At 40.2% G+C, this 24,034-nt stretch overlaps 1 protein-coding gene across 2 annotated transcripts; it reads right to left on the reverse strand.

Annotated features, from left to right (window-relative positions):
• Window positions 1–724: 724 nt before the first annotated feature.
• Window positions 725–22,234, reverse strand: LOC115162502 (zinc finger protein OZF). 2 transcript variants are annotated; one of them, XM_029713858.1, is made up of 5 exons: window positions 21,944–22,176; window positions 4,272–4,430; window positions 3,923–4,172; window positions 3,643–3,831; window positions 725–1,935 (listed from the first exon to the last, which is right to left on the reverse strand). In XM_029713858.1, the coding sequence occupies exons 1-5, from the start codon at window positions 21,944–21,946 to the stop codon at window positions 1,835–1,837; spliced, it is 702 nt and encodes a 233-aa protein (XP_029569718.1). In that variant the 5' UTR covers window positions 21,947–22,176; the 3' UTR covers window positions 725–1,834. The 2 variants fall into 2 exon arrangements, with proteins under 2 accessions (XP_029569718.1, XP_029569717.1); XM_029713857.1 differs by having other exon boundaries at window positions 725–3,831; window positions 21,944–22,234.
• Window positions 22,235–24,034: the final 1,800 nt, after the last annotated feature.

A 24,034-nucleotide genomic window follows, 5' to 3' on the forward strand; every position in this document is an offset into this window, starting at 1 on the left:
AGTTCCAAACTGCCTCTGGAAGCAACGTCAGCACAATAACTGTTTGTCGGGAGCTTCATGAAATGGGTTTCCATGGCCAAGCAGCCGCACACAATCCTAAGACCACCATGTGCAATGCCAAGTGTCGGCTGGAGTGGTGTAAAGCTCGCCGCCATTTGACTCTGGAGCAGGCACTGTAAAATACAAAATTACTTTTTTTATTAAAAAGTGAACATGTGTTTTATCAATTTGTATAAAAATACTTTGATTAGATTGCAATTGGTTAATCTCTTATTGTTTTCACTGAAATAAAGAAAATATTTAACCTCAGATGTCATCTGGGTTGAAACAGCTATTTCTGGTAGTCTGATCTATACAATGAAACAACTATTTCTGGTAGTCCAACACAATCTAGATACATTGAAGTCACTGTACACACTAAAACAATTTACACACACCAATTACACTACATGAATGTTGCTTGCATTATGGAATACAATATATTCAAAACCCGTTGACGACAAGGGAGGATTCCAATACTTAACTGACCCTGTCCTACTTGGCACTTGTATAAATCTGAAGGGATTAAAAAGATTAAAGCAACATGGTGAAACTCCCACATAGCCAATCATACAGCAAGGTGATGCTACTAGTGGAAATGATTGAATTTAGGTCTAAGGCAGATTTATATCACTACCTTTATCTAATACATACAAATCTAACTGAAATCAAAGACAAGATGTTAAGAGTTGTATACTTGTGGAAATATTTTATTTACATCTAGAATATAGTACATTAAACAAAGGTCTGTCAGTTCATCCAAACACACATTCAGTATTAGTAACTAAACTTCATTTTTAGTTAAATCATTTAAAACAAGATCCCAGTAATGACAAGCCAGACATGAGAAGCACTGAACAATATTTAAAATGATTTCAAGGGCCCTTGTTGACATTTGTCCCATGGGGGGGGGGGGGGAGCAGAGTAAGCAGCAAAATAACTAACATTTTAAATAGGGGCACATAAAGCAGGATTTGAATATTGTACAGCACAGTTTCGGACAAATATGTTGGCATCCTTGCACTTTTCTTGAAGGTCCAATGCAGCCGTTTTTATCTCAATATCACATTTCTAGATAGCAATTAAGTACCTTACCGTGATTATTTATGACAATTTTAAATGAAAACAAACAAAAATAGCTTTGTAGCAAAGACCCGTTTCTCAAGCAAGAATTTTGCTAGGACTGTCTGGGTGTGGTCTTTGTGGGGAGTGTAAAACTGAAAACTAGCTGTTATTGGCAGAGGTTTGGAACTCTTTCTTATTGGTCTATTAACTCATTTACTGCCTGGTGATGTCACCAGAGGCCAGAACTCCATCCCATTAAAACAGGTTGAAATTTCAGGCAGTCTTTTCAAACAGCTCTTACGCTAAAAGGGCATTATCATTTTCACAATTTCAGTATTATTCCAACCTCAGTGTGGAAACATATATAAAACACATAAATCACTTTTCTGACTGCACTGGGCCTTCAAATAACTCCCTATCTTTTGGTCACAGCTGACTGGATTTTCAACATTGCAGAACCAATTTTGTTGTAAACTTAGATTTACAATTTTAATTGAGAAAATAAAAGACAAATGGCATGGACACCCTGGAGCTACTTGGTTGCACATCCTTTGGCAAAGTTAACTGCAGACAAACACTTATTATAACCATCAATGAGCTTGCTGCACCTTTCAACTGGATGTTTGGCCCACTTTTCAGTAGCAAAGTGCTCTAATTCTTCAATGTTTGAGGGGTAACCTGCAGCAACCTCTGTTTCAACTCTCGCCATAGGTTTTGGTTGTGATTCAGATCAGGAATATTCGCTGGCCACTCCAGAACAGTCTCTCTTCTTGAACCATTCCTGGGTGCTTTGTTTTTTTGGGGTCGTTGTACTGCTGGAACACCCACAACCTTCAATGGAGACCACATTTTTGGACACTGGGTTTAACATTGGACTCCAAAAACACCTGTAAACCTGCTGATTTCATGATGCCTTGCGTACGCTCAAGGGACCCAATACCAGAGGTAGCAAAGCAACCCCACAGCATTATCAAACCTCCCCTATCTTTGATTGTAGGGAAGGTGTTCTTTTCATTGAATGCTTCAAACACAGGAAGAAACCATCTTATCCTATACGCAGATTGAGGAAAATCTTGTTAGTAACTGCTTACATGAGGCAGGGCTGTACATAGCAAAGATCAATACATTACTGATTGAGTGGGCAGCCTGCTGCTATACATGACTGGTCTGTAATCAGTGCACAAATTATTCCTAAGCATCATCACACAACTCTTGCGCAATGGGAGAATCTCTGTTGAAATAGCTTAATCCGGGACTAGTTTCTGGGAAACTGGCCCTGTGTCGTACACTGCCACCTAAATAGCAAAGAATAGATTAACACATAATGACACCTTTCAAGGGTTTTCTCCAGTGTGTGTTCTCTGGTGTATGAAGGGGATCCTAATGTTGAACATCTCAGTTCACACTGTTAACTGTGATACAAAGCCCCTTTCCAGTATCAACTGACTCAACAATATCTTGCTCGGATTGACAATGAGAAATGCAGCACATCATGTTATTTCATTGTGCTCTTCTTAGTCTTCTTCTTCAGTGGTGAGATTTTCAATTTGTGTTGTTTTTCCCGGTGGTACTTCAAACTTTGCAGGTGTGGGTAGCCCCTCCCACATTCACAGCATGAGTAAGGCAACTCGCCTGTGTGCACTCTCTGATGAGCTGTTAGTTGAACTTTTGCACTGAAGCGTTTTTCACAATCAGGGCAAGGGAATGGTTTCTCTCCTGTGTGCATTCTCTGATGAATTTTTAGATCAGTTGATGTATAGCATCGTTTCTCACAAAAGGAGCAGGAGTATGGCTTCTCTCCAGTATGTACTCGCTGGTGTGCTATGAAGTTGCTGCCTCGTGCGAATTCCTTCCCACAGACAGAGCATTTGTACGGTTTCTGTCCAGTGTGTGATCTTTGATGAATTGTTAAGTAACGTTTTAAGGTAAAACTCTTCCCACAGTCAGAGCAGTTAAAAGCCTTCTCTCCTATGTGTATTTGCTGGTGTGTTTGTAAACTAAATTTCTCAGGGAAACCTTTTCCACACTGTTGACAGGAGAAAGGTTTTTCTCCAGTATGTGTAAGTTGATGTCTTCGTAATCGAGAAAGTACAGAAAAACTCTTCCCACAGTCAGCACAGGGGTGAGGTTTAACTCCTGAATGTACCCGCTCATGCAATTTCAATTCAGCTGATGTAGTAAAGCGCTTCTCGCAGCCAGAGCAGTGGAAGGGTTTTTCTCCAGTGTGAATTCGTTGGTGTATCTTAAAGTAACTCGCCTGAGAGAAATTCTTTCCACAGTCAGAACAGTAGTAAGGCTTCTTTTCAGCATGATTTTTCATGTGAACTTTTTGGTGTAATTTAAAACTGTCAGGACGTGAAAAACATTGCTCACATTCAGAGCATTGGTAAGGCTTTTCTCCAGTGTGCTGTCGCAGGTGCACATTAAAATAACCAAGCTGAGCAAAATCCTTCCCACAATAAGGGCAGTGGTAAGGCTTCTCTCCAGTGTGAATTCTCTGATGTACTTTTAGATCATTTGATGTTTTGAAACTCTTACCACACTGAGAGCAGTGGTGAGGTCTTTTTGTTTTGTCGGCATCCTTTAGTTTAAGATCTGTTGCAGATGAGTTCTCGCCAATCTCTCCTGGAGCAGAGATCTCTCTATGTTCGGTTGATGCAGATGAATTCTCTCCAAGCTCGCCATGTTGGTGGGGCTTTACACCTGTGTGAGGGAGAGGGTCTTGGGCTACACAGAGAAGAGAGTCAGCATCAAGTTCACCAACACAAGTTAAATCTAACCAAATGCATAATAAGGGTTTGCAAATTTGATCAAATACCTGGATAAGTTGATCCTCTGCTATCAACAACCTCAACTTGTATAGATTGTGCATTTGGCCCCAGCTTCTTCCTGCAGTCCTCCACCTGTACTCTAACTCTCTTGAGAGGCAGTAGTGTCCACTGAGCTCCACTGTTACAGCCAGGACTCGGTGATTTCCTGCAGTCTTCCAGCAGTACTGTTACCCACTTGAGGGGGATATTGGGCTCATGTTGGTGGGGAAGAGACAGGCTGGAAATGTCCTCACAATCCTAAAATAAACACAACATAAACAGAATGTAGGTGGTGTCGAATGGATTAATAAATACTGACAAACTACATCATTTGGTAATGTAGGCCTACTACGCTACCTCCTCCAGTTTCATAGACTCTGCATTTGGCCCCAGCAGATTAATGCAGTCTTCCAGCAACAATGCAAGAGTTCCACCGTTACAATCAGGACCCAGTGACTCTGTAGGTTCGGGATCAGGGTGGTGGGGAAGAGACATGCTGGCACTGTCCTCACAATCCTAGAATAATGACAACAGATATAATGTAGGTGGGTCAAGTTCAATATTTGTATACAACACACACTAGATTTATGAAAAGGTGTAGTAGCAAGTGGGACAGTTCAATATAAACAAAAACATGTATTATGTGTAACTGTTAGTCATTTTAAGTGTTAAGGCAAAGTCATTAAGGCAAAGTTTAGCTAGCAATTAGGGATGCACGATATATCAATGAACATATTGGAATCGGCCGATATTAGCTAAAAATGCCAACATCGGTGTCGGCCGATGTCTAGTTTAACATCCCGATGTGCAAAACCGATGTCAAAGCTGACGTGCATACCTATATAACGTAGGTACGTGACGTAATAACGGCAAGTAAAATTTTACGGTATATGTGCAACACAGCATTCCTAAACTAGCCCACAATGTCTGCTGTGTGGATCGAGCAGTCATTTGAAAGAGTAACACAATTTCAGCGAGACAACTCAAAGGCGAAATCCATTAAAGCCAAGATAACGGAATTCATTGCCCTTGACAATCAACCGTTCTCTGTTGTGGCTGATGTTGGCAATCGCCGACTGGTCGAGCCCCAGTACACACTACCAAGTGCGCTATTTTTCAGATGTTGCCCTACTGGAGTTACACAGTTATAGCGTCACTGCTATTAGCTTCACGACATACATACTATGGAACACCGTTTGGGTCTTTGCGTGTGAAAAAAGATACAGTAGCACTGTCAAAGCTGTACAAAAAAGTCTGCAAACACCAGCCACGAACGATGTGTTTACAATACCGCGTTGGTAATAAAGCATCATTTGCTCGACCGCAACTTCTGGGGTAGCTAGCTTTAGCTTGGTACCTAGCTAGCACCAATACAACCAGCCTGAAACAATAGAACCAGTAGAACCTGAGGTCATTTTCATTATTCTTAGCAATGATTTAGGAATCCTTGTGAGTATTAGCTTACTAAGCCACAATAAGGATTAGGCACAATAGTGGAATTTGTGGTTTACCTTCAAAATAAAAGTATGTAATTGACAGTAATGCAAATGAATACAAATAGAATTATGCCATATTTTTATTTTGAAGGCTAACTGCAAAGTCCACTATTGTGGCTAATCCTTATTGTGGTTAGCTTCACATAGATGGGTCCGGCCACCATTAACTTCTCTAGGGTATGTGGGACGGTAGCGTCCCACCTCGCCAACAGCCAGTGAAATAGCAGAGCGCCAAATTCAAAACAAAAATCTCAGAATTCAAATTTCTACCACATACAAGTATTATACACCCTTTTAAAGATAATCTTCTCGTTAATCCTACCACACTGTCCGATTTCAAAAAGGCTTTACGGCAAAAGCATAGCATTAGATTATTTTAGGACAGCACCTAGACAAGAAAAACCACACAGCCATTTTCCAAGCAAGGAGAGGCGTCACAAAAACCAGAAATACAGCTAAAATGAACCAATAACCTTTGATGATCTTCATCAGATGGCACTCATAGGACTTCATGTTACACAATACATGTATGTTTTGCTCGATAAAGTTCATATTTATATCCAAAAACCCCATTTTACATTGGCGTGTAATGTTCAGAAATGTTTTGCCTCCCAAAACCTCTGGTGAATGAGCACATCAATTTACAGAAATACTCATCATAAACGTTGATAAAATATACAACTGTTATTCAAAGAATTATAGATACACTTCTCCTTAATGCAACCGCTGTGTCAGATTTCAAAAAAGTTTTACGGCAAAAGCACACTTTACAATAATCTGAGTAGAGCGCTCAGTAACAACCACAACCAATACAGAAACCCGCCATATTGCAGAGCCAACAAAAGACAGAAATAACATTATAAATATTCACTTACCTTTGATGATCTTCATCGGAATGCACTCGCAGAAATCCCAGTTCCACAATAAATATTTGTTTTGTTTCGATAAAGTCCATATTTATGTCGAAATACCTCCTTTTTGTTCGCTCGTTCAGTCCAGCATTCCAAATGCACTGTGCTCGCGCAGTAAGTTCAGACGAAAAGTCAAAAAAGTTACATTACAATTCGTAGAAACATGTCAAACGATGTATAGCATCAATCTTTGGGATGTTTTTATCATAAATCTGATAATATTCCAACCGGACAATTCCATTGTCTTCAGAAATGAAAAGGAACACACCTAACTCTCACGGGTGCGCACCTGTCTGAGCTCATGTCATTTTCTCAGTCATCTGATTCCAATGGCTCTTATTCTCTCCCCATTCACAGTAGAAGCATGTAACAACGTTCTAAAGACTGTTGACATCTAGTGGAAGCTTTAGGAAGTGCAAAATGACCCCACAGACACTGTATACTGGATAGGCAATCACTTGAAAAACTACAAACCTCAATTTCCCACTTCCTGGTTGGATTTTTTCTCAGGTTTTTGCCTGCCATATGAGTTCTGTTATACTCACAGACATCATTCAAACAATTTAAAAAACTTCAGAGTGTGTTCTATCCAAATCTACTAATAATGCACATCCTACCTTCTGGGCCTGAGTAGCAGGCAGTTTACTACGGGCACGCTTTTCATCCGGACGTCAAAATACTGCCGCCTACCCCGATGAAGTTAATCAAATAAGAACTGTCTTATAAATGAGGGTTATTTTAGATGACACCTAGCTATATAGTTAGCTAGCTAATTTGATGTGTATCGTTTTATGACACGGAAAGACCTAAACGGCGTTCCATAGAAATCCTGGTTGAGAATGAAATTACTGAAGAAATGAACAACGAAACAGCACAGCAAGGAAATGAAAGAAATAGGTTTTGATTATGTTTTACTGGTAATGGGGACATAAGTAAATGCCAACAAAATAACTTTTTGGTCAGTGTGGTGTGTGTAACCTTTATTTAACTAGGCAAGTCAGTTAAGAACAAATTCTTATTTACAATGACGGCCCGGACGACGCTGGGCCAATTGTGCGCTGCACTATGGGACTCCCAATCACGGCCGGATGTGATACAGCCTGGATTTGAACCAGGGACTGTAGTGACGACTCTTGCACTGAGATTCAGTGCCTTAGACCGCTGCGTCCATGTGTGTGTGTTAACTATTTAACTGTACTAGAATGCTTAAAAGGCCACTAAAATTGTAAATATCGGTATCGTTTTTTATGGCAAGGAAAATAATCGGATATCGGTGCATCACTACTAGCAACCTAATGTTAGCTAGCTAATAAATCATATGAAGTAGTCCAACATAAGCTGTTACAGCTTGTGGATAGCCGTTGATATTACTTTCTTCGTTATCAATTCGGAAACGCTTGTTTCTAGTTGCAGGTGGAACTCCAATAAAAAGTTAATATTCATGAGGAGTTCCCTCACCATTTTAGCTGGAGGGCATCTCGCACTTCCCAACATATTTGCAGGAACTATCAGTTCTAAGCAACGCAGCCATGTGACCCAAACAAAGAGCTACACACATACAAGAGGCATTTCTCACTCTGTGCAAAAAGTGGATTTAATATTTTTCTTAATTTTCAGTATTTTGGAGTACCACTTGAAACTGTTCAGACATTTATAAAGAGACAAGCTACTTCTGAATCGGGAACAAAGAAAGTATTGTCAAGTAAAGGTTAGTTGAAAAATTGCTGCCGGTGCTTTGTATTAGCTACGGTATACAGTCGTAGCTAAAGGTTTTGAGAATGACACAAATATTAATTTTCACAAAGTCTGCTGCCTCAGTTTGTATGATGGCAATTTGCATATACTCCAGAATGTTATGAAGAATGATCAGATGAATTGCAAAGTCCCTCTTTGCCATGCAAATGAACTGAATCCCCAAAAACATTTCCACTGCATTTCAGCCCTGCAACAAAAGGACCAGCTGACATCATGTCAGTGATTCTCTCGTTAACACAGGTGTGAGTGTTGACGAGGACAAGGCTGGAGATCACTCTGTCATGCTGATTGAGTTCGAATAACAGACTGGAAGCTTCAAAAGGAGGGTGGTGCCTGGAATCATTGTTCTTCCTCTGCCAACCATGGTTACCTGCAAGGAAACACGTGCCGTCATCATTGCTTTGCACAAAAAGGGCTTCACAGGCAAGGATATTGCTGCCAGTAAGATTGCACCTAAATCAACCATTTATCGGATCATCAAGAACGTCAAGGAGAGCGCCCAAGAAAGTCCAGCAAGCGCCAGGACCGTTGATTCAGCTGCAGGATCGGGGCACCACCAGTACAGAGCTTGCTCAGGAATGGCAGCAGGCAGGTGTGAGTGCATTTGCACGCACAGTGAGGCGAAGACTTTGAGGATGGCCTGGTGTCAAGAAGGGCAGCAAAGAAGCCACTTCTCTCCAGGAAAAACATCAAGGACAGACTGATATTCTGCAAAAGGTACAGGGATTGGACTGCTGAGGACTGGGTTAAAGTCATTTTCTCTGATGAATCCCCTTTCCGATTGTTTGGGGCATCCGGAAAAAAGCTTGTCCGGAGAAGACAAGGTGTCATGCCAACAGTAAAGCATCCTGAGACCATTCATGTGTGGGGTTGCTTCTCAGCCAAGGGAGTGGGCTCACTCACAAGTTTGCCTAAGAACACAGCCATGAATAAAGAATGGTACCAATACATCCTCCGAGAGCAACTTCTCCCAACCATCCAGGTACAGTTTTGGTGATGAACAATGCATTTTTCCAGCATGATGGAGCACCTTGCCATAAGGCAAAAGTGATAACTAAGTTGCTCGGGGAACAAAACATCAATATTTTGAATCCATGGCCAGGAAACTCCCCAGACCATTGAGAACTTGTGGTCAATCGTCAAGAGGTGGGTGGACAAACAAAAACCCACAAATTCTGACAAACTCCATGCATTGATTATGCAATAATGGCCTGCCATCAGTCAGGATGTGGCCCAGAAGTTAATTGACAGCATGCTAGGGCGGATTGCAGATGTCTTGAAAAAGAAGGGTCAACACTTTGCATCAACTTCATGTAATTGTCAATAAAAGCCTTTGACACTTATGAAATGCTTGTAATTATACTTCAGTATTCTATAGTAACATCTGACAAAAATATCTAAAGACACTGAGGCAGCAGACTTAGTGAAAATGTATATTTGTGCCATTCTCAAAACTTTTGGCCACGACTGTACAATGCATTCGGAAAGCATTCAGACCCCTTGACTTTTTCCGCATTTTGTTACGTTAAAGCCTTATTCAAAAATGTATAAAATATTTTTCCCCCCCTCAATCTACACACAATACCCCATAATGACAAAGCTAAAACAGGTTTAGACATTTTTCAAATGTATTAAAAATAAAACTTACATATCACATTTACAAAAGTATTCAGACTCTTTACTCAGAACTTTGTTGAAGCACCTTTGGGAGCGTTGACAGCCTCGAGTCTTCTTGGGTATGATGCTACAAGCTTGGCACACCTGTATTTGGGGAGTTTCTCCCATTCCTCCTTGACCAAGACCCTTCTCCCCAATTGCTCAGTTTGGCCAGGCGTCCAGCTCTAGGAAGAGTCTAGGTGGTTCCAAACTTCTTCCATTTAAGAATGATTGAAGGTCTTCAAGAACACAGTGGACTCAATAATGCAGAAATGTGTTGGTGCCCTTCCCCAGATCTATGCCGACACAATCATGTCTCGGAGCTCTACGGACAAGTCCTTTGACCTCATGGCTTGGTTTTTGCTCTGACATGCACTGTCAACCATGGGACCTTATATAGACAGGTGTGTGCCTTTCCAAATCATGTCCATTCAATTGAATTTACCACAGGTGGACTACATTCAAGTTGAAGAAACATCAAGGACGATCAATGGAAACAGGACGCACCTGAGCTCAATTTCGAGTCTCATAGTAAAGGGTTTGAATACTTAGAGTTGAAGTCAGAAGTTTACATACACTTAGGTTGGGGTCATTAAACCTCGTTTTTCAACCACTCCACAAATTTCTTGTTAACAAACTATAGTTTTGGCCAGTCGGTTAGGACATCTAATTTCTGCATGACACAAGTAATTTTTCCAACAATTGTTTACAGACAGATTATTTCACTGTATCACAATTCCAGTGAGTCAGAAGTTTACATACACTAAGTTGACTGTGGTTTTAACTTCTCTAGGCTTGGGGGCGCTATTTTCACGTCCGGATGAAAAGTGTGCCCAAAGTAAACTGCCTGCTACTCAGGCCCAGAAGCTAGGATATGCATATAATTGGTAGATTTGGATAGAAAACACTCTAAAGCTTCTAAAACTGTTTGAATAATGTCTGAGTATAACAGAACTGATTTGGCAGGCGAAACCCCGAGCACAATCCACCCAGGAATTAGTTTTTTTGAGGTCAATCTGTTTTCCATTGGTTTTCTATGGTAAGCCCGTTTTAATAGAAATATGCTTGCAGTTCCTATAGCTTCCACTAGATGTCAACAGTCTTTAGAAATTGGTTGATGTTTTTCTTTAGAGAAATGAAGAAGTACGGCTGTCCAGAACGAGGGTCCAGCCTAAGGCTCTGTAATGTTTTGATGCGCGCGACCTGGAACGCGCTTTCTTTGTTTTCCTATTGAACACAGTTTATCCCGTCTTAAATTTTATCGATTACTTACGTTAAAAAACACCTAAAGTTGTATTAGGAAAGTTGTTTGAAATGTTTGGATCAAGATTATAGCTAACTTATAAGATATTTTGTAGTTGTTGCGTGAGTTGGAACTGGTGTTTTTTTTAATCAAACGCGGCAAATAAATTGACATTTTGGAGATATAATGAAGGAACAAAAGGACCATTTGTGATGTTTATGGGACATATTGGAGTGCCAACAGAAGAAGTTCTTCAAAGGTAAGGCATGAATGAAATCGTTATTTCTGACTTTTGTGTCTCGCTTGGCGGGATGAAATATGATTGTCTTTGTTTGTTTGATGGAGTGCTATCCTCAGATAATAGCATGGTTTGCTTTCGCCGTAAAGCCTTTTTGAAATCTGACACGGTGGCTAGATTAACAAGAAGTTCAGATTTAATTTGGTGTATTGCACTTGTGAATGTATGAAAGTTAAATATTTGTAATATTTGTTTTGGAATTTGGCGCTCTGCCATTTCACCGGATGTTGTCAAATCGATCCCGTTAACGGGATTTGAGCCATAAGAAGTTTTAAACAGCTTGGAAAATTCCAGAAAATGATTACATGGCCTTAGAAGCTTCTGATAGGCTAATTGACATCATTTAAGTCAATTGGAGGTGTACCTGTGGGTGTATTTCAAGGCCTACCTTCAAACTCAGTGCCTCTTTGCTTGACATCATGGGAAAATCAAAAGAAATCAGCCCCAAAAAATTGTAGACCACAAGTCTGGTTCATCCTTGAGAGCAATTTCCAAACGCCTGAAGGTACCACGTTCATCTGTACAAACAATAGTACGCAAGTGTAAACACCATGGGACCACGCAGTCGTCATACCGCTCAGGAAGGAGACGCGTTCTGTCTCCTAGAGATGAACGTACTTTGGTGCGAAAGTGCAAATCAATCCCAGAACAGCAGCAAAGGACCTTGTGAAGATGTTGGAGGAAACAGATACAAAAGTATCTATATCCACAGTAAAACGAGTCCTATATCGACATAACCTGAAAGGCCGCTCAGCAAGGAAGAAGCCACTGCTCCAAAACCACCATAAAAAAGCCAGACTACGGTTAGCACATGGACAAATGTCCTCTGGTCTGATGAAACAAAAATAGAACTGTTTGGCAATAATGACCATCGTCATGTTTGGAGGAAAAAGGGGGAAGCTTGCAAGCCGAAGGAACACCATCCCAACCGTGAAGCACGGGGGTGGCAGCATCATGTTGTGGGGGGTGCTTTGCTGCAGGAGGGACTGGTGCACTTCACAAAATAGATGGCATCATGAGGCAGGAAAATTATGTGGATATATTGAAGCAACATCTCAAGACATCAGTCAGGAAGTTAAAGCTTAGTGGCAAATGGGTCTTCCAAATGGACAATGACCCCAAGCATACTTCCAAAGTTGTGAAAAAAATGGCTTAAGGACAACAAAGTCAAGGAATTGGAGTGGCCATCACAAAGCCCTGACCTCAATCCTATAGACAATTTGTGGGCAGAACTGAAAAAGCGTGTGCAAGCAAGGAGGCCTACAAACCTTACTCAGTTACACCAGCTCTGTCAGGATAACTTATTGTGGGAAGCTTGTGGAAGGCTACCCAAAACGTTTGACCCAAGTTAAACAATTTAAAGGCAATGCTACCAAATATTAATTGAGTGTATGTAAACTTCTGACCCACTGGGAATGTGATGAAAGAAATAAAAGCTGAAATAAATCATTCTCTCTACTATTATACTGACATTTCACATTCTTAAAATAAAGTGGTGATCCTAACTGACCTAAGACAGGGAATTTTTACTAGGATTAAATGTCAGGAATTGTGAAAAACTGAGTTTAAATGTATTTGGCTAAGGTGTATGTAAACTTCTGACTTCAACTGTATGTAAATAAGGTATCTTTTTTTATAAATTTGCAAACATTTCTAAAAACCTGTTTTCGCTTTATAATTATGGGGTAGTATGTGTAGAATGAGGAGTATTTTTTTTTATTAAATCAATTTTAGAATAAGGCTGTAACGTAACAAAATGTGGAAAAAGTCAAGGGGTCTGAATATGCACTGTATATGTAGCTGTAGAAGGATATGACCTATGCCACCACATAGTAATACAGTACAACACCGGTTCTTAGATATAGTTTCACCCAGGGAAGAGGCTGAGACTAACAAGTTTCTGGAATTCATTTCAGACACTAAATTTTACCCCATTTTTCTCCCAATTTTGATCCAATTACCATCGTTTCATCGCTGCTACTCCCCAATGGGCAGGCCTCCCGAGTGGCGCAGTGGTCTAAGGCACTGCATCGCAGTTGCTAGCTGTGCCACTTAAGATCCTGGTTCGAGTCCGGTCGCAGCCGGCCGCAACCGGGAGACCCATGGGGCGGCGCACAATTGGCCCAGCGTCGTCCGGGTTAGGGGAGGGTTTGGCAAGGTTGTCCTTGTCCCATCGCGCTCTAGCGACTCCTGTGGCGGACCGGGCGCATGCACGCTGACATGGTCGCCAGTTGTACAGTGTTTCCTCCTACACATTGGTGCGGCTGGCTTCTGGGTTAAGCGGGCGTTGTGTCAAGAAGCAGTGCGGCTTGGCTGGGTCGTGTTTCGGAGGACGCACAGCTCTTGTCCTTCGCCTCTACCGAGTCCGTACGGGAGTTGCAGCGATGAGACAAGACTAACTACCAATTGGATACCACGAAATTGGGGAGAAAAGGGGATTAAAAAAAATCAATAATTGTCAAATGTAATGATGCCCAGCATGTGCAGTAAGGCAAGAAACAGCATGCCTTTTTCAAATCATAGTGACAACTAAAGTGGCCAAATAACTCAAAAGGTAACATATAGGCCTAAGACCCCTGGAACACGGTTAGAGAGCACATAGCCTACAGGGCCTAGTGAAACGTGTTCTTATAAACCCAGTCATTGACCAATCGCATGTGAAAACAGAATTTTGACTGGCAACTATTTAAAAGAGGATCCCAGCCATCTCGTGTAGATATATTTATTGCTCAATTCTTAAAATGAAGCACATTAAATCTGCTTTACAACCTGGCATACATAGCACGCGTGAGTTTCAAGTTTGCAGAAGCCAATTTTTCACCATAAATATGCACCTTTATAAAAAAGCATTGCATGCATTATCACATTGCAGACTTGTGTAAGATAGCCTACTATTCCTAATGTGATGAGTAGATTTGGATAGTCATAATTTAGACTAATAATATAACTCAATCACTGTTCGCAAAAAGAAAAATACTTCAATACATGGCTAAGTGCGTATAGGCCTAGGGTATATCATATACGTTTCTTCTTTCTTTGCGTGGAAAAAAATTGGGCCTTTATAAACACATTTCATGCAATTCTACTACACTTTACATGACTGGAGACATTAGCAGAATCTTTTTTAATATGACAAATTATAGGGTAGCCTACTCTGCTGACACTGACAAACCTTTCAATAAAAACAATGTGGTGCATATGACAGGCCTACGAGAAGGGGAGACAAGTAGAATCTGACATCCATCTAAACTGGAGGAGGAAAATATTGTCAAAAAAACGAACCTAAGTAGCCGTGACCCAACACTGATAAACAGTGAATATGCTCAGTGCGCACTCACAGGGGATATTGCCGATCCTCTCTGCTGGCGCCAATAAGATAGACTATACTGTTGTTTGCTCAATTAAATTGAGAATTTTGGTAATGAAAAGACTAATCTGTCTTTTAGTTATCTTCTCTTTACAGCAATAACTATGTTTTTCTGCAATTGTATTTAGAAATATTGCGATATGCCTGCTTTGGCCTCTACTTTTCACAGACAGTCGCAACTCAACAAAAATCTGCCCAAATTGCATGCGCTGCCTTTCCTTCCAACTGTAGGAAATAAGATTTAAAAGAATACACAACTTTATTTCTTTTTTTTATTTTAAATAAGCTAAATGATCCTCTGGCCAAATCATGCTTTAGTAGCCTATTTTAAATTACTGTATTTCTGTGTAGACGGGAGTAGGCTATTAAAGGCTATATAATTTTGGAAACTTTATTCAATTTACTTTAGGAAAAGCTTACATTCCCCTAGCCTTATGGACGCGCTGCCTATGCTGGCATATTAAAAACAAGCGTAACATCCACTCGCTATTCGAATGCAGGCTACGGACTCGGTTTTTTTGTGTGGGCCATTCTAAATAAAACATTATTCCACCTATTGGCTATATATAAAGACCAGATTAAATTCAATTGTTTGATGGGTGAGAATATTATCAAGTGCTTGTTCAATTGTGACTGAGAGACTGGTGAAGTGTGTGCAGCCTGTGCAAGAAACAAAGCAGAGCCCATGCCTTTCATGCAACATTTCTCAAATCATTATTAGAGTCACATCATGCAACCTTAGAATGTATTAAAAATCAAAGCATATAGCCTAACGTTTGTATCACAACTAAAGTTGCATAAATAACTTAAAATATCATATAGGACCTTTTTTTTTTTAAACTGCTCAACACAGAACAGCTGCATGTGCACAATCCCTGTGAAATTATTTGGAGAAAATATATTTTTTATTTTATTCAGCTATGCTCAATTGTGTTCTTCATACTATAAAATAATATACAATAATGCCACGGAATTCGAAGTAAATCTTGTCTGCTAAATTAACTGTGTAGTCCCAGTGGCGGTTCTAGACCATTTCAACTGGGGGGGCCAAGCTGGGGCCAGTTGTACTGTTAGAGGGGCCAGTTACATTAAACATTATTGTTGTCATATCGTTTTCTTCACTGCATTGCAGGCATTAGCAGGCAAAAGACCATGTTCCTAATCATTAGTGTTCCGCGTTGCCACTGTCTAATAATGGATGTAAAAAAAGAGCGATAGCAAAAATTAGTTATGTAAAAATAATTTCATACTCCACATTTAGGGGGGCCACAAGGGGGTCCAAAATTGTTGTCACAGGGGCACTGCCCCCCTCCCCCCTCAGAACCGCTCTGTGTAGTCCACAGCCAGATCAGGGCCTAACATAAAGGACAACTCTGAATATCCTATTCTGTTCTTCTGAAATAGGCTACATTTTCTTCATATCCTGTGCCTTTAGATCGGTCTAAAATAAATTATGGATTTATTGTGATGGTGTAGGTCATATTAAATGGATTTATTTGACTTTTTAAAATGTAGATGTACCAAAAGGTCAGGAGGTGCTAAACGTTTATGTTAATTAACGGTCTTTGAGACCGGCAGTTATTTGCATGACAATCACCAGATGACAAAATGTCGTGACCACCGCAACCTTAGTTAACACCATCATCTTTAATTTGCTCACAAATAAGTAATTGAAGATCTAAATGCAACTTCACATGAAACTGATTGAGATGAAATGATTGGCATGCAGATAGAGTCAGGACATTTCAGCAGTAAAATGTGAAGAATGTTGACAACATTTTGTATTTATGTAGGCTAGACTAACCAGGTTTCCATACAAACTTTTCATGCGAGTAAAGTACATGTCGGATAAAAAAAAAGTCACGAAAAGCTTGATGGAAATATTGATATTAAAACCATCATATCGAAGTAAATTGGAGTTACGCAAATGTATTGTGTGGCCCTCCCTCTACGACTCGGAAAGCATGCAGTTTCTTGGCTACAGATGAAATAATTTAGGATGAACTTCACAGGGTGGCGAAAGTGCACGGTAATGAGCTTGATGCTACTTTCCAATAAATAGAGGGTCTTATTCTGGTGACATGATCGATGCTTGGCTGCCATTTGACAAATAAAATTAATATATTTTGTCCATAATAATCTAGGGCTGGGCGATATGGCCAAAACAATATATCACAATATCTCTCATTTTTGACGATATTTTATGTTCTGGATTAATTAAAGTTCAAAATATGCTTTGAGTAGTTTATGACAAGGGTGGCAACACATATGTGATTTCAATTGGGCTTTCTGATAGTTTTATACGGTTAAATGCAACTTCAAACAAAAATAATGTTCAGCATTTTCTAAAATGTCTGCATTTCTTGCACTTTTATCATCATTTCCACACTGTACCACGCAGGGCTGCATGATATGGGCAAATATTCTAGGCCTAGTTAATTGGTGAACTGTTGGAATCATGAAAATATAATTATTATCCTAATTCTATAGTTGGAATATATTGGGCGGCACCTTGAATTCATTGTTGTTCGACATGACAACGAATGAATATGCCAGGGAGAATTCTTGACAGGGTATAAAACCCAAGTGTTGGTCATTGTTTCCAGGGGACCCTAATTAGATGTTACATTCTATGTTCTTACCTCATGTAGCTAGCTAACATAATGTTTCACTTATTCCTCTGATTTAAGATACCATTGCAAACAATATGCTTATCTAGACCTACACCAGCCATCTACGTTTGCTCTGATTTATCAAACTAGCTAGCCAGACAACTAGCGATTAGCATTAGTGGCTAACAATAGTCACAAACTAGCAGACATTTAGATACAAAAACGAATAGTGTACTTGTGGAAAGCAGCATTGTTTTCACCAACATCTTGTTGCATCTATCTGACCATGCAGACTGAACGGCAAGAAAGTGCTTGTGACGCCGTGGTAGAGTAACTGCTCTGTCCTTGAGTGGCAGGGCTTGAGTTGGGAAGCGGAAAGACGACTCAAGTAGCAAACGGAGTAAACTATAAAAACGGACATTACATCCGCCTGAGTTCAATGTCACATTTAACAAACCAAACATTGAAATATCGTTACAGAAGGTAAAGTAAAAACCCAAACCGATCCATGCATCAATACCGGGTATATAGTCATTCAGGGCAGGTGGAGCTGGCCTATTTTGCATGTTATTTTGGTAATGATTCGTGTCACATATCAGTTTGCAAACAATGTATTTAGAGATATATATATATATATATAAATTAATAAAGCCGCATACAAACATGGTCTCTTTTTTGTTTTCTTGAGTAAAGCAGCTCAAAAATGCAGGTGTTTCAGCCTAGCTCAGTGCTTTCTGTGGTGGTGGGGCAAGCCAGCAGTAAATATGGAGCGTTGCACCGTGTTCTGTCACTCATAGGGACACTACGTCACCGCCAAGTCTATGGGTAAAGCTAGAAAATTGTAGCCCCTTGGGTGCTGACATTATTAGTGCCCATCCAAGAAGGCTCAAGGTCATTGGCCACAGATAAAATGACGTCAAATCACGTTATATGTACAGTAGCTTTGATTGGACTGTCATACTTTCAAAATCTTAGCTAGCAGTCATCATCATCATGAATCAAGTCGACAATCTACTAGAAAATATTTTTTAATCCTCGTCATATGAAGAGAAATAATGACGAGAAATTATAGACAAAGCGTATCGGTGCTCATCGGCCATTGGGCATAAACATTACACAACAAGTTGGAAATAGCAAATTCAACAATGAGTAGTTTGGAAGGAATCAGTGAAAGTGGCTAACGTTAACTGCAAGCATTGCAAAGCAATCACTAGCCTGCTATTCAGTGGAATGGCTGTGTGGTCCCAAATCTGGGATTAAGGGTCTCTTTTCCAAGTTTAAAAAGAAAAACATTCAACATTGGCCATGCTGCCAATGAAGCATGATTTGTGCCGCGCACAAAACAACTTAACTCGGAACTGCAAAAACTTGACTTCAGTGAGTTCAAGACAACTGGGAAGTCGGGAATAAACAAACGAGCTCTGACTGGGAAAATACGTTTTGAACGGTCATCCAACTCAGAATTGTAAATCCGGCTTCTTTCTAGAGCTACGACCTGAAGATCAATGACATCATTATGATTCGACCTTGTTTTTTGTCCGAGTTCCCAGTTATTTTGAAAGCACCATAAATCCAGAGAATGCCAGACTTTGATGGCAAAATTTGCCCACGAAGGACCGCCGCGCTACCTTCCTGTTCAAGTGAGCACAGCACAAGGTGAGTCCAAAATGTATTGTATGCTGCTGCATAAATTATGTAATATGCCAGGGAGATACGTATACTGTAGCTAAGAAAGTAATAAGTGTATGTTGTGTAGTAAGATGTTAGTACCCCATGTGCCTCACCCTAAAAATTTGGTCTATTTACCCCTTAATTTCACCTACTGTTCTGACTTGGTGGTGCACATGTAGCCTATAACCTGTTTTAGAGAAACGTAATCATCAAATATTGTAAGAGCTTTCATTGTCTGCTTATATGCCTCCTTTATTTATCCTAGGGTTCTGACTTGGTGTACAGTGAGAACACTAAGAACGACCCATGTTCTGAAATCTGTCGCTGTACATTTCAAAAGTGCTAAACAAATAGTTATATTGACTGTGTCCATCCTAGCTCTCTTAATGTCTTAATTCAAATTACGGATCGCCTCTTATCCACTTGTCGTCCCCTTATGCCATAGTTTGTACATCTCAATTGTCATTAGAAACCACATTTGTTTAAGCAAGTCATCCATATCAGCTATGTTTAAATTTTTTTTTTTAAAAAGGCAGTAAACGAGGCTGAATTAACTGTTCCGCTGCCACACAAGGCTCCGCTGATAGCCAGGTGTAGCCGTTGTAAGATGTTGGGACTGCTGTTGGGACAGCTTTATGTAGGCTGTTTGTGAGCACCATTTATCACCGTTATAATACAATTCATGTATTGTTTAGTGTTGTGGCTTTGCTGGCATGCATCCCACTTTTTTTCCCTCCCACCAAGATTTACATGCTAAAATTGGCACGGTATATAGTAAAATACAGTATACTGCCCAGCCCTATAATAATATCATCATGTAGGTAGCCTACCCACACTGTATCTGCAAGCTGTTGGCTACAGCACACGTGTCAAGACCATAGTGTGCACATTCGCTATATAACGCAACATTTTGTGTGACAAAACCATCAGTAGAGTTGAAAATGCTATGAAAACCCCTTAACTTGTATTTTCTATTGTTACCACAAAAGTTATTTTATGTACACTACGTCATCATGAACACCTCCAAAACAAAGGTAATGTGGTTTGGTAAGAAGAATGCCCCTCTCCCCACAGGTGTGATTACTACCTCAGGGTTTAGAGCTTGAGGTAGTCACCTCATATACAAGTACTTGGTAGTATGGCTAGACGGTACACTGTCCTTCTCTCAGCACATATCAAAGCTGCAGGCTAAAGTTAAACCTAGACTTGGTTTCCTCTATCGTAATCGCTCCTCTTTCACCCCAGCTGCCAAACTAACTCTGATTTAGATGACCATCCTACCCATGCTAGATTATGGAGACGTAATTTATAGATCGGCAGGTAAGGGTGCTCTCGAGCAGCTAGATGTTCTTTACCATTCGGCCATCAGATTTGCCACCAATGCTCCTTATAGGACACATCACTGCACTCTATACTCCTCTGTAAACTGGTCATCTCTGTATACCCGTCGCAAGACCCACTGGTTGATGCTTATTTATAAAACCCTCTTAGGCCTCACTCCCCCCTATCTGAGATATCTACTGCAGCCGTCATCATCCACATACAACACCCGTTCTGCCAGTCACATTATGTTAAAAGGTACCCAAAGCACACACATCACTGGGTCGCTCCTCTTTTCAGTTTGCTGCAGCTAGCGACTGGAACGAGCTGCAACAAACACTCAAATTGGACAGTTTTATCTCCATCTCTTCATTCAAAGACTCAATCATGGACACTCTTGAGAGTTGTGGCTGCTTTGCGTGATGTATTGTTGTCTCTACCTTCTTGCCCTTTGTGCTGTTGTCTGTGCCCAACAATGTTTGTACCCTGTTTGTGCTGCTGCCCTGTTGTTGTCATGCTACCATGCTGTGTTGCTGCCATGCTATGCTGTCATCTTAGGTCTCTTTATGTGGGGTTGTCTCTCGTAGTGATGTGTGTTTGGTCCTATATTTTTATTTACATATTTTTATTCCCAGACCCCATCCCCGCAGGAGGTCCTTTGCCTTTTAGTAGGCCGTCATTATAAATAAGAATTTGTTCTTAACTGACTTGCCTAGTTAAATAAAGTTTCAATAAAAAAAATAAAAAAATCACGGACAGCCCTTTATGCGCGAAAAGTACATTTTATGCAAACCTCTCTGGTAGGTAAACGCGCATATTGTTTTGATGCGGGTTTTAGAATATTCGCAGTAAAATCTGGCGCCAATTAGATGGAAATTTAACTGTCCTGTAAAATCATCCTATTGTCTATTTTATAACGTGGTCACCCTACGGATACTAGATCTAACTCTGAGCCGGATGCTGAATGTAACTCTGAGCCGGATGTTATGCAAGATGTTGTAACTCATGCTGCGTTCAAAACAACTGCGAGCTCAGAAAACTCCCGACACCCTAGCGTTCAGAACTGGTAACTTGGTGGTAAAAAAATAGCTCCGAAAGGGAAAAATCGATTTGAACGGTCATCCAACTTGGGCCTCATCCTAGAACTCCTATTTTCCGACCTGAAGATCAGAGGTTATGATTTGACCTCGTATTTTTCCGAGTTCCCAGTTGTCTTGAACATGGCATCTGAAACAGATACTATGCAGCATTTAACTCTGAGCCGAATGCTATACCGTTACTGGATGTAGCATCTAGCTCAGTGTTACAGCCTCTATTGGCCAACCCAAAGACAACTGTTGCATACCATTGCTTCCTATTATCTCGCAAATCTCCGTTTTGAAAGACTGGCTTCATTACCAAAATTATACTACTTACACTTAGTCAATTTTGACACTAGAATGAATGTTTGACTCATATCGATGGCACATAGCCTATGTCATAGGACATTTTCAAAACAAAAGGTAGTTTTTATGTGCAGTCGCTCTTTAAAGCGGAGGAAGACGCAAAGCAGTACTGTAGCTACATGAACTAACATTAACTATACGTAGCCATAATCTCTTGCTGAAGCGAGCTAACGTTAGCGAGCCATGATCTTGCAAAGACGAACGGAAACTGTTGCTGTGTTGGCACAAAACGGGCTAAATATGCTGTTCGCTTACCATGTTTTTGAATTGGCTGTATCCCTTTCTTTTTTTTTTCTTTTTTGAAAGGTCGTTTCACGTTTGTAGCTAGTTATGTTATTAGGTGCGTAATACTATGCAAATTAAAGTTTGAAACCTCTGGCTCACTGAGGTATACTATCTCTATGAACGCTCTGGCTAGGCCACGAAATGAAAAGCATTCTGAGCATGCTCCGAACCTTTTTCTTCTGGGGAGAATCGTGTCGGTTGGCATGGCTTGTGATGCATTACCGCCACCTACTGGACTGAAGTGTGGATGGTTGATTGAGAAAATCTGACCTTTCTTATAGCCTTCTTTTGTATAGTGTTGTTGATACATTATTTTAACAACATTAAATACATTTCACAACACATTAAGTGCGTGCTCTCTACCATCATGCACTTACGAGCTTAGATGGTTCTCGAATTAATCAGGTCTCTGCATATACATACTTAGGGATATGGTTGGATGATAAACTGTCTTTTAAAATGCATATTGACGAACTTTGTAAACGGCTAAAAGTCAAGCTAGGCTTCCTCTATAGAAACAGGACATGTTTGTCCTCTACAAATAGAAGACTAAATGTGCAAGCTACTTTTATGTCTGTTATAGATTATGGGGATATTATTTACATGCATGCTACGGCATCAACACTTAAATCGCTGGATGCTACTTATCATTGCGCACTTAGGTTTATTACGGGTGCTAGCTACAGAACTCACCACTGTGTTTTATATCAAAATGTGGGTTGGACTTCGCTGTCCGTGAGACGAAAACATGCTCTCGTGTTTGTCTATAAAGCACTTCTGAACTAGCTACCTTCTTATTTATCATCACTCATCAATATTAGAATTAGAATTCCTAAAACCAGGTCTCAAGCATGGATTACACTTGAGGCCCATGCGATTTCCACAGTTGGTTATGGCTGCCTTTTCCTGTTACGCTCCTTGCCTATGGAATAGCCTGCAGACTAAACTTAAATTTTGGACTCTTGTCCCCCTTGCCCATTTTAATGGATTTTTATTTTTGTGTTGCTTGTACCTGTTTCGGGTAATGCAAGTTATTGTGCTGTTAGGGGAATAACCTATGTGTAAATGTAATCCGTTGCTGTATTTGTTTGTGTTATCTGCGATCGTTTTGTTAATCTTGTGTAGTTTCTTAATCATTGTACCTAAACTGTATGTGTTAACATGCATACGCAGGGCCCAGCAGTAAAAGAGACCTTGGTCTCAGTCTGTGTTCCTTGTTGAAATAAAGGTAGAATAATACTATCACATATCTACAACACAAAATCCATGTGTACATGTGTGTATAGTGCATATGCAATCATGTGGGTGTGTGTCTCTTCCCAGTCCTCGCTGTTCCATGAGGTGCATTTATTATTATTCATTTATTTTTATCAAATTTTACTGCTTGCATGAGATACTTGATGAGGAATGGAGTTCCATGTAGTCATGGCTCTATGTAGTACTGTGCACCACCAATAGTCTGTTCTGGATTTTGGGACTGTGAAGAGACTTCTGGTGGCATGTCTTGCGGGGTATGCATGGGTGTCTGAGGAGAGTGCACAGTTTTATTTGAGGAGAGTGCACAGTTTTGAACATGAAAAGTTATTAATAAACAAATTAGGCACATTTGGGCAGTCTTGATAAAACATTTTGAACAGAAATGCAATGGTTCATTGGATCAGTCTAAAACTTTTGCACATACACTGCTGTCATCTAGTGGCCAAAATCTAAATTGCACCTGGTCTGGAATAATACATTATGGCCTTTCTCTTGCATTTCAAAGATGGTTAAAAAAATGTGTTATATTCTCCTACATTCCTTTCACATTTCCACGAACTTCAAAGTGTTTCCTTTCAAATTGTACCAAGAAAATGCATATCCTTGCTTCATGGCCTGAGCTACAGGTAGTTAGATTTGGGTATGCCATTTTAGATGAAAATTGAAAAAAAGGGGCAGATCCTTATTAATACAGACAGCTCGGTGCATTCAACATGTCAATACCTATTACAAATACAAGTAGTATTTACAAGTCAATCTCACCTCTACTTTGAGCCAGGAGAGACTGACATGCATATTATTGTT

This window comes from Salmo trutta, chromosome 25 (assembly GCF_901001165.1).
Source record: "Salmo trutta chromosome 25, fSalTru1.1, whole genome shotgun sequence".
In the NCBI taxonomy this organism is placed as follows: Eukaryota; Metazoa; Chordata; class Actinopteri; order Salmoniformes; family Salmonidae; genus Salmo; species Salmo trutta.